The following is a 12095-nucleotide window of genomic DNA, read 5'->3' on the forward strand; positions in this document are numbered from 1 at the left end:
CGGCTCGGTGGTGTAAAGGTATCGGCGCCGGTGTAAAGGTCTTCGCACGAACGGACCGAACTAAAATTCCATCCGGACCAATCCCTTGTGCGCTGGACTGACTAACCATCTAGGCGTCAAACGCGTAAACAAAGTCAAAGAAATCCAAAAATGGCAGGCCTAGACCTCGTGAGGTTATTATATATTGTTGCTTATCAATTATGCACTTATGCTTATGTACTTCATTATTTCGCTTATGCTTATGCTTATGCATTATTATTTCAATAATGTGCGAACGCTTGGCTCGCCCAGCAACATAATCTAATGAAGAAAAGCTATTCAATTGCGTAGGAATTTCTATTTGCATGACTTTTAAACCATCAAATATATCGAGAGATAAGTAAATATACCGTACATCAGTTATAGTACTCACACACGTTCGATTAAGCAAGTGCATAGTTCCATACAAAAGCCTCTGGGACAAGGACTTTGTCTAAAATTTACGAAACACTCTTAGCACTGTTCGAGACGAAGATGCGAATTACACTCAGCAGGCTTCGGTTGATCACGTCATGAGAATGATCCCGGACAACCCAGCCCGTAAAGTCCTTTTAGGTCGTCCACATGAACAGGGGAGTTAATTAAGTTAATTCGTAAATTCAAAGTTTTGCCAATTGTTGCCACAAAAAACCTTAAAAAAAAATAGTAACACATGAAATTTCCTGTGAGTTTTTTGTTGTATTCCAAAAATCGCTAACAAGTGCGGGACAGAAGCAGTACGCGTTCGAAATGCAGTGGACGAATGTTTGATAGCCAGCACACAGAGATGCAAGTGCAACACAGATGTAACCGGGAAAATAGGAAACCAGAAACAATCGGATACAACAAGAAAAACCACTATCATCCATGCACGCAATGCTAAACCAGATGTGTGGAACGAAGGAAACATCAAAAGAAAGGCAATCGTGTTGAAGTAGAGACCAAAGCCAGAAAGAAAAACAAAAAGATTGTTTATTTGGTCGATCGTTTCTTCGACGAGCGAGAACAAAGGAAAGACAAAAACCACGACATGAAAAGATGTAATGTTCGAGAAGAATGGGAAACGACCAATAAGAGTGGATAAAAAAGATAACAAAAACAACAAACACAGATAAAAACGAGAGAGAGAGAAAGAAATAGAGGATATTGGAACGTTTGGTAAATACATTGGTTGAACAAAATGAAAAAAAAAAATATTACAATATATGCCTTTGTGCTGGGGGTTTCTGTTCTGGGGTCCTATGTTCAGGTTTTGTCATGTTCAATGCGTTCAATGCTGTGCGTGTGTGAGTGGCTATTGGCCAGTCCGCCATATACACATTTATATCCCCATAAACGGACACTACATGCAAACATTTAACCTTTTTTTTCCAAAGGCAACAAATGTGCTTTACAATGCAGTTCCAGGCTATACTTGAAGACACAGAGATAGAGTGAGAGAACGAGAAAAAGAACATTGGATCTTAGGAAAGGAAAAGAATAGTGATGTGCATACTGAATCAGAATGCATGAGTGAGTTCATTTGAATCGCTGGGAAGAATTTTAGTGACTCATATGCTATATAGCTCAATTACAGTGGTTTACTGCTGAATAATACATCTCACGAGGTAGCTGCCTTTATACTGTTTCTCTTCCTTAGCGGCACTACAACCTCAAGAGACCAAGGCCTGCCATTTCTGGCTTCCTATGACTTTATTTACCCGATTCTGAATAGTCAGCCTTGTTAGATAGAAATACAAAACTTCCGAAAACCGAGCACGACTAGCAATCCACTCAAGTATTTGAACTATAATTATAAGAGTGGGTCAAAGAGTTAAATCATTGTTTGAACTCACTTTGTTTACGGTGATTATACACTCAGGAGCTAGAAAAACTATCCATTTTGGAAGGTTTACAATAAAAAAAATTATAACCTATAATGATTGAGTAGTGGTTCTATTTGGATGTATACTCTTTCAGAGCAAAGTGAAAAAAAAAATATTTAAGAAAATCGAAAACAATTCAACTCGTCCCCAAGCGCCTTCAGTCGTCTAACCCTTCTTCCTAGTCTTCTCTTTGGTAATCATTGTTTAGCCTAGAAGGCAGACTTTTGAATTAATATATGTTAAATAAACGTAAAAAAAGGTCTAATTTAAATTTGGGCCTGCCACGTCTCCTCTGTCCATGTGAAAGATTTAAACGAACTTTACCAGCTGGGTCGTCCGGTGCCACTCTTATAACACCACTAGTCTACCGTAACCTGGCGAGTTTTGTAAGTCTTATAGAACTCATCATTGTAGAGGCTCCTCCAATGTATTTCCATTTTTCGCGGCCGGATAGCCGCGTGCTCCGGAACATCTTACAGGTAAGTACTAGTGAATTGTTTGAAGGTGGTAATTGGCATACCAATCGCTAAGAAATTCTGCAAAAAAAGCAAACATTAACTCTTTCGGTCGTAACTTCTTTAATGGGTAATTTTGATTTGAAATTTTTATCAACTATTCCCGAGACCTTCAAAGCTCCGAGAATTCACAGTAAACGTTTGTTTCGATTTATTCGAACATGCCGCCTGTAAATCTCCGCTCAATGCACTGTTTACAACGTAGCCATTCACACCGCTGGTAGAGCAAGACAGAAATGGCGATGGACGTTCGCATGGTGAAAGAGATTTGAAATGCAAGTGACCATCACTACGGTGTTTCAATGGGTTGCATCTTCCATTTGTTGGTGCATCGAGGCTCGTGGGTGGGGTGTGCAGCGTATCGACGTGAGTTAATAATAGCGGCGCGCCTTGTACCGGCCGCCAACACACACATACACTGTATTTGCAAACTAGCTGCATTTACATCGTGCTATTGATGTACAGTCATAAGCTTATAAAAAGCTTTAGTCATTGCCATTTGTGAAGGCTTTGTTTGTTTGATTCGAAATAAACATTTTCAATATCCTGTATGGTCAGAGTGTGCAAATTGTAAGCGATACATAAATTCCAAGCTGTTTACTTCAAAGTGCGCTTGAAAGACATTCCGTCTTCTTCAATGCAAATTAACGCTACGTAACTAGCGTACTCGTGGAATTTCCGGCCATAAAGCATGATGATGAATTATGGCTAACTTTAACCTCGACGATGAGTTAACAGGAGCGAATTTACCTCAAAGAAGGAGAGGAACGCAATTACACTTCAACGAATCGCTAATTAACATTAAATTAATCAAGCATATTAAGCGTTTTTCGTTTAAGGTTGCTTTGTAAATTATTTTGAAGATCTGATATATGTTTTGGAGTACGTACTAAAGAATATAGAAATAAAAGAAATGCATGAACTATGGCAAAAATGTTTAACCCCAAGTAATTAATTTGATGATATTGACGCATGCCAGTAAAAATGACTGGTCCAGTGGTTCTATTGCTAGTGTTCATACAATATCAGAAAAATAAAGAATTGTCTACAGAAGCCTTTACAGATCCTCTGATACCTCTGACAAGTGGTATGAATATATCCTGACAGTGTACGGAATTGGAGAATTTAAGCGTATTGCTAACATTATTATTATATTTGAATTATAGAGACTTTGGCCTCCCGGCTGCATTCGTCTCTATTATTGCTAACATGTCAATCCACAAAATCAAAGCAATGATGCAACAAAAGTAACCCTTAATGTAAAACAGAAAAAGAAAAAGTACATGAAGCCATGATAAGACAAAGCTAGACAGATGGATGAAAACAATAGCAAAAGCGTCGTCCAGGCCAACAACAAAAAATCAGGGTACACACATTGAATCACAAAAATATACGTCCAATGAAACAGCAAATGAAGCGAAAGGCAAGCAGTTTGTTAACACATACACGTTCACCTACACGCATACACGCAACTATGCACGAACGTATACATATCGCACAAGCGCACGCATTATCATTGCTTTGCCTACGAATTGAGGACCCCCTGAGGCTCAGTGTAGATGTGTGTGAAGAGAGAAGTATAAAAAAAAAGAAAAAACGAAACTGAACAACTGCGGGTATTTGAGTGTGTACGTGAGTGCGAAGGAACGAGGCATTCATATAAATAATTCGCAGAAGATGTACAACGGAGTACACACATAGACAATTTCCCGTTTTATGGCCTAATGAAGCGCACACACACACACGCCTACCATGATCGACACCAACACACACGGGCGGACGTGCGCACGCACACGCGCACACTGCTGCACATGCGGTGGCTCACACTGTTGATGTTAACAATACCAGCAGCTGCAGTCGTCAACTAACGCACATCAATGCATTGTGCCTATCGGCAATACACGTCTTTGCAGTCACCAGCTGTAACGGTGTGTGGAACAAATTGCTCGCTTCCATAATGTGTGTTTGTGCAAGAGACAAGACAGATTTCTTCCGCTGTGCCTCACACATTTCGCTGCCGTTCATTTGTTTCTCTCCCTCGCGCTGCCGTGAGAGCCGAGTGCTTTGCACCACACGCGAGCGAGCAGTCCAATCGATCCGGTTTGGAAACAGTCACACAACACACATATACACACGCAAACGCACCGGACCATTTCGGGGCGCTCGGGCTGCTGGGAATCCTGCTGCTTGAATGTTCACCCTCGCTCGTGTGCCATCTCTTTCGCACGGTCACCAAGAATGTCCTTGCGGTCACTTGCACATTGCGGGTGTGCACGGACAAAGCCTCGTTACGTGTGTATGTGTAGTTGTGCATGTTCATGTGGGTTCTATTGTATGGTTCTATGTATTAAACTTTTCTATGGAATATTTGCTAGAATTCGAAGGAACAATATTAAAGCAACATAAGAGTGTTTCTGCCTTTCACAGCTAAGCAGATACAGAGCGGAGAAGAATGGGATAAGAGGATGGGAAAGGAGATCAAGGAGATTCTGAAATTCTGATTATGATATGAAAATTCTTTCTATGCTCTGACTGTTCCTGATTCGGCCTAGGTTGAAGACATCGACCTGGTCGCTCCCTCGCGCATCCGCTTATTCCAACAAAAAAAAAACGCTAATCGAACGAAACAACACATACAATTGTTCGCTTCCACCTATGAATGTGTTCGGGGTTCATGCCAAGAAACCTTACCTTTTCCTCCTTGGATGCGTGGTCGCTTCCTGGTTGAAAGATGAGCGACGTTTCTTCACCCCGCGCGCATTTGTCAAATTTTGTCGGCTAAGTGGAAAATCTAGGAAAACTGTATTTTTATTTTTCTTTCGTTGCGGGATATTGGGGGGGACGGGGTGTCCCGTGTGTCCGTGTTTGATTGAACAGTAGGTTCGAAGTTCGATAGCCCCTGTGTATGGATTTGTTGGCTGGTATACTGTTAATCACTGTTAATTCTTCTCACACTACACACGTCTTCCGAAATTCTTCACGCTCTTCTGGCAAGAAAGCGAAGAGATTTTGGTTCACTCACCGTTCTAAACAATTACGACCCGAGCGGAAGATGCGATACGATATACGAAAGCTTGCACACGCACCCGACGACGCATCCGTATTTTTCCGCGAACTGACTACAACTGAGCCTAGTGGTGAACGCTTCGTACCTTTTGCAAGCACGCTAATGATCCAGTCCGGGAACGAGTAATCCGATTCCGGAGTATGAGTTGCAAGAGCTTCAAAAATAATAAAGAGTAGAACAACTGTGTGGAGCGACGCAATATATTAGCTAAATTGAAGAATATATTTACTTAAAATGTCTAAACAAAGTAGTTAATTCATGTAAATGAAATCAACGTTTCCCGACATATTTTGAAAGTAAAGGAACAGTTTCAAAGCCTTTGCTGTATTTTGTGTTTTAACCGGATCGAATTGGGGTTGAGTTGAGATTGAGGTTTGATTTTGGATGATTTGGAACTTTTATTAGAATAACTGTCTCTTAATTCCTATCTTTGTCCTCCAGTTCGGGGAATTGTTTGTTCCCGGAACTTGCTATTGTTCTGTATATTCGATATTTTCGAGTACCTTTTGATCTTGTGCTGGCCAGGCCTTCATTGTTCATGTCCCGTCCTACTCGACAATCAGTTAGTTAGCTTTGCATTTTCTTCCTAGGTAGTGTTATGGTCGTCACATATTCACGTTGTAACATTTGTTAGTCATGCGTGTATATTCCTAGAGGGTTCTGGTTATTATAGGATATCACGAAATTTTTTAACGACTTCCCATTGTTTAACTTTCGTTGTCAATACTGAACTTCGGCTCGGTTCTGCTCAGCTCGGTTTGGGTCGGCTGTCAAATCTTCCATGGCAGGTTGTCAAATCTTCCATGGCAGGTTGTCAAATCTTCCGCGGTAGACTGTCAAATCTTCCGCGCCTTCTGTTCCGCAGAGTTTTTCGTCTTTAACAAAGCTGCGTTTCCGTGGCAGCGCCTGTTTAACAGCCAGGCGGGGAGATTTGAGAGCCGTGCACCGTCGAAGTGGCATACAAGTTATACGCGGCCACCGCGGTACCACGGCGGCCGCGGCCCGTCTGGAGTCGGCTTAAGAGACTGATCACAGCTTTGCCGTAACCGCATTTGCCGCATACCTTTGTATGGAATTTGACGTTCATGACAGCAGCTCTCATTTTGCCGTCCGACACTATCAAAAAAGTTTGATATGCGCCGCATATGAACCGCAAATACGGAATGCGAAAGAGCTATTACCAGTCTCTACCAGGTAAAATCCGCGTAAGTCGAATCCGGGAGTAAAATTGGTTATTATTCATATATGCATAGTTGACTTCCTTCTTTGCCCTTTATTTATATAGAAAATCAGGCCACTTGTTAAAATAATACATTGAAATAAATTAATAACAAATATTTTATATGACAAAGTAAGTTATTTTTGACCATTTTTTTTTACATTTTCTGTTTGAACAGTGTCAGGTTCAGTTCATAACAATGTTACGAATGATATTTTATCAAAGTTGAAAGAGTGAATTGCACCAAACTTTGACTATTTTTTAGTTACAATGTAGAGCGGACAAACAACAATAACAAACGCAACGTTTGGCCAGACACGATCGGATGGTCTGGGAAACAACGATTATAACAACGCCTGCTGTCCAACTGTGCGTGTAGTTTAGCTGTGAGAATGTGGCTATGAATCTCAAACCGGCTTCATTTGACAGTACCTGAAGGAAGCAGAAGGTGGTTCACAACAGTCGGTACAATCGACACAGGGCAGTTCTGACTGGAAATCGTGAATGTTTGGATGTCAGTTTTTTTTTGCACAATATCGTTGCTTGGGATTGTTTTGGATATACGATAGTTTCGCAGGTAGCATTTTTGGCCTGTGATAATAATTCCTGCCTATAGCCCATGACGTTATTACTTTTTATATTAATATGCCGCCGGCATTTTTGTTACAACAGTTCGTTTGTGTTACGTTTGACTGCTTGGGATTTAGCATTAATCCTTATGAAGAATAAAATATGACGTGATCGGTAACTGCGTCGCTAAATATTGGTGCCACGGGGCAAGGTAGTTATGGTCAGTGCGTGCGGTTTACCGTCCAACGTTAATGGTAGGCATCGATAAAACGTTGTCCTTCTTCCCCGGTCCCCGGTGCTGTGCGAACCAAGCAGAGTGAACTGGTCACGTTCTTCATGCATCATGGCGCGATAGCGCCCAAACATTCCGGCATCTTCTTGCGGATGTGTTTTTGTGACCAGTACGCGTATGCCAACATCTGTAGTCGATATTTCTCCTCTGCCTCATTCAAACTGGGATGCAAACCGTTTGTTCTGATGTGTGATAGTTTGTGCATTCCGGTAGATTGTTTTATTTTTCGTACATTTCAATTTGTTACCAAAACTGGATTCGGTGTTTTTCGCTTGTGCTACCAGAGTCTGTCGTTTTGCGACGGTTCCAACAACAAAAACATTTCTAACGGAACAGTATGTAAGTATCTACTACCCGAACGTTCCACGTTAGCTAATTATGACATCAGATCATTGATACTATAATCCTTCCCGTTGCAGATTTGTTTACTTGTGCATTTCAAGAACTTAGCAGTCATGAGCCAATTTTCTGGCATTGCCACATGCTTCGGTCACGTTGTGCTGGCCACTGTAACAGGATGGTCGTTAAAGTATCTACCCAGTCCGACCACCACGCCGGGTGTACCTTTCGTCTGGATTATGCTCTGGTGCCTGATGGCCTACAGCATACTCGGCATCATTCGTTTCAGCCATCCTCAGCCGGGAAAGATGTTGCGCATAGTGTACGATCATATCACCTTACTCGCCAAGGTGTGTCCTCTGCCGTCGCTCAATGCGCAGCTGTACCTGTTGCCGGACCAGCCGCTGCACGGTTTCGGCGACAGTTCCATGCGACTGTTTCAGCACGGTCTGGGCTACACCTTCCTGCTATCGGCGCTGGTCGCTTACGCCCTGTGCAACGTTTTCAGCGACCTGAGCCGTCGCCACATCGGAGAGTACGTTGCGACCGGTGTGCTGCTGCTGAATGCCGTCGGTCTCAGTCTGGTGTCCTGCAGCAGTGACAACTATTGGGCCATGGGTCTGGTAGTGTCCTGCGTTTCCAAACACTTCCTGCTGCCCGTACTAGCGGAACGATACCGTATGCCTCACGCTCTGCTATACACGTACGGTTTGAGCTTTTACGAAATATTCGCCGTCAACGCCGTCATCGATGTACAAACTTCTACGATCAGAGTGATAATGTAATGTTTTGTGCTAGCTGTACCAGCTGTCCAGTAACATCAAAGCAGTCCTTTCGATTATGGTAGGGTATAATTTAAGGTCAAGAGTATTTTTTTAAATAATGGAATTAATTTTTTCGGCTTGGTGAAACGACCTACTAGACTTATTTTACCACGTAGTCAGTTTTTCGTTACGGGGTTATAGGGGAAAAGTGCGGTCGTTTCATGTGCCCTCCACCAAATACATTACCGGGCCTCTTTAGGAAATTGATAGAATTCTATGTCAGAATTCCTTAGTGCAACAGGTGTCCGTTCGGCAAAGCGCACAATAATGTGTAACGGGATTGATGATAACGAAACATTTTCATACCTCTAAACAAAGCACACAAAAGAAACAGAAAAAAATCAACTAACAGAATAGTGTTATATTATTAACCTGCAAACAAGGTAATTTTTTAAACGTATACTTTTTTTGCTACAAAACCGCAAGACTTTGGCTTTACGCACAAAATGAACGATATATACACGATATATACAGAAGACTATTATTATATTCATATACAATGTGTAGGTAGCGTAACAATGAAAACAAACAAAACACACGACTTTTTTCCCTGTGCGTAAGAAGTGAAAGTGGAAATAAGCAGCAATGGGTATATGTTAGCTCCCTTTTTTGGTATAAGATTTTTATTATACTTTGTCTAACTCCATATCATCACATTATTTTACATCAGAGGGGTTGTTATATTTTTTTGATAAGAATTTACAACAGTTTATAAAATCGTGAAATGCTTGATAGGATAGGATATACCATTTGCATTGAAAAAACCCATTGCAAACTGGTACAATCACATTTTCGTTGTTGAAGCAATTCATAGTTTATAAGGTAATACGGTTCGATTATGCAGATTATTGTGCTATCTTCATGCTGCAAATGTTAGACTGGGAAGATATGTAATGTTACCTCGTAATGTATAGCTAACCAACAATATATGATATTAAGGATATTGCAGTATGAAAAGACATGACTAAAGATAAAAGACATCTTCCCCGCCACAACAATGCACTGTACGCCTGAGTAGCGGTCCAGCTAATTGGCTTCATGAAATGTATACAGGTATTTAGAACATTCGGCAAGGGTGTTGCACAGTACGATGCCATTTTGCTTGTGTCTTCAAAATGGATTATACATTTGATTGTTTACCGGACGGGATTTGTTGTTGAAGGTTTATTTTGTAATGTTTGTTAAAAATGAATGTTTGAAATATATTTACAACAATTTAAAAAAAAAACTTCCTAGTTAAGTCATGCAATAAGATTTAGTTAAGTCATAGAATAAGGTTTAGTGATATAATTTTTTATTTAATTTAAAAACGGCAATATGTCTGATGAACCAGATCATATATATTTCGCAGATATCTTATAGGTTTTAAGAAATCAAAAACTCACATAAGTAATGTTTATCTTCCTGGAACTCATTTGTTTTTTTTTTACAACTCGGTGACGAAGTTGAAACATTGATGTAAATATGGCCTAGTATTCAATATTGAGAAGCTGCTCAGCTCAGAAGCTGTATTGATATAGCAAACAACATCTTGTTAAGGAAAAAAAGGCCAGAAGGGATGAGCTAGTGTTGTATTCAATGAATCTTTCGAGGAGAGTCATTAATATGACATTAATATGCGTACTGGAGAGGAAAGGGACCGACCAGTCTGATGCGCGAACTCCTGTTAGAAGCCTTTGGCTTGCCTCAAGGAATTCTACACAAGACCAGATGATGTGGTCGTTGTAGGGGAAACCAGATGTTACAAACCTTGGAGTCGGACATGTCTATACGTTATAGGCATTCATCGAATAATGGTTCCACATAAGCCTTGACATTAGCACGGATGAACGCATGATCTACCTGTGATAAGTCACAGTTGAATACAGGAATCTCCCGAACTGCCCTCAGGGGCACCTTATTCGGCAGGGAGGTCTGCCCTTTCTGAGTTGGGGATTCCGTAAGGAGAAGGTAGTCAAACATATAATATTCGATACGAGCTCTTAAACAGATATACCTAAGATATGCCCGTTAAAATAGTCAGAGCTCTTTATAGCCTCATTCATTGTGTTGTTAAGCATCAAATTAATAGCATAGTTTAGATTCGAATTAGTGGGAAGATCAGAATTCGTGCTGACTCCTTCGGCAATGGGAGTTAATAAACCAGATTATGTTATGTGACTTTTTTCACATATTGGCTAATTTTACTCCTGAACGGGTCTCGTAAACTCGTTAAAACCTTGGAAGCGCTTTGTCAGGTTCTGTCAGCTGCAAGCTTACCGCGTAAGCTTATGAACTGAATCTAAAGCTTTGCAAAATAGCTTTGGCTTTGAAAGTTCTATAGAGAAAGCTTTTTCTTGGTGCTTTAAAGCTACGTTGTTTTAACTTCATATACCTTGGTGTTGGTTGAGTATATTGCTGATGATAAAATACTCACATCCATTTGAAAATTAGTAAAACAATTAGTTATTTTATTTTTTGAAGCTTACTCTTAACAATTTAATTAACTGTGGTTAGCATGGTATTGGTTCGTTGGCAAGAAGCTTGTGGGATGTTCAATTTGCTGCGCTTAGAATCACTTGCAGTGGTAAAGATCTATTTCATATTTCGACGTTCTCTTTTGCCGAATTTAGTTAGCACTGATAGGCAACTGAGACACCGCCGTGTAGTTGTTAGTGCGGATATACCAGCTGGCAGCAAATGTTTTGAAGGTCAATAACTTCTTCTATCCCAGCGGCTACTTTGAAAGCACCTCGTCCATCGACTACGTTAGGTAGGTGTGTGTGCGTGTGTATATGTATATATATATGCATAGATAAATAAGCTACGATAGCGAAATAAATTGCCGTTGGTTAGTGGCAGGCTACCGGTGTGTTTGCATGTCGCTACGATATCGAAAACTAGGCAAAGCCGGACGCAGGCTGAATAATAACTCTGCAGCATTCTACAGCCCGGGCTGTTTCGATGGGCAATTTTCGTGTGTCTGGGACGGTCCGGAGCAAAACCGGCGTCAGGTTCGGGCTTACAGGGAGGTGAAACGGGTTCAACTAGGAAAGGTTACCGGGGGCGGTAGTGCGAGCCATATTGCCTAATGCACTGCTACTAATGACAGCGGATGTCAAATCTAACCACTAGCGGGTATAAATTTGTGGTTACTTCACTGTAAAGCAATCGCGTTTGATTGGACGTTTGACAAGGCGCGTCGGAGGATAGCTTGCAAATTTCGGTTTCTTTTTTATTGTATTTGCTGATGAATCTGATCGCCGGACTGCATTTGGTAGAATGCCGACGGTATGTAAATTTAATGTTTACGGCAGGTCTAAGTCAAAACAACTCCAAGGTAAATTGAAGTTGTCGCACGGATAACCGAGCATTAAAAGACGGGTAGCTGGTATCAAAACAAAGGG

At 41.0% G+C, this 12095-nt stretch overlaps 1 protein-coding gene across 1 annotated transcript; it reads left to right on the forward strand.

Annotated features, from left to right (window-relative positions):
- Window positions 1-8001: 8001 nt before the first annotated feature.
- On the forward strand, window positions 8002-8670 carry LOC128713041 (uncharacterized). The gene has a single exon (XM_053807907.1). The coding sequence runs from the start codon at window positions 8002-8004 to the stop codon at window positions 8668-8670; it is 669 nt and encodes a 222-aa protein (XP_053663882.1).
- Window positions 8671-12095: the final 3425 nt, after the last annotated feature.

This window comes from Anopheles marshallii, chromosome X, assembly GCF_943734725.1.
Source record: "Anopheles marshallii chromosome X, idAnoMarsDA_429_01, whole genome shotgun sequence".
Classification (NCBI taxonomy): domain Eukaryota; kingdom Metazoa; phylum Arthropoda; class Insecta; order Diptera; family Culicidae; genus Anopheles; species Anopheles marshallii.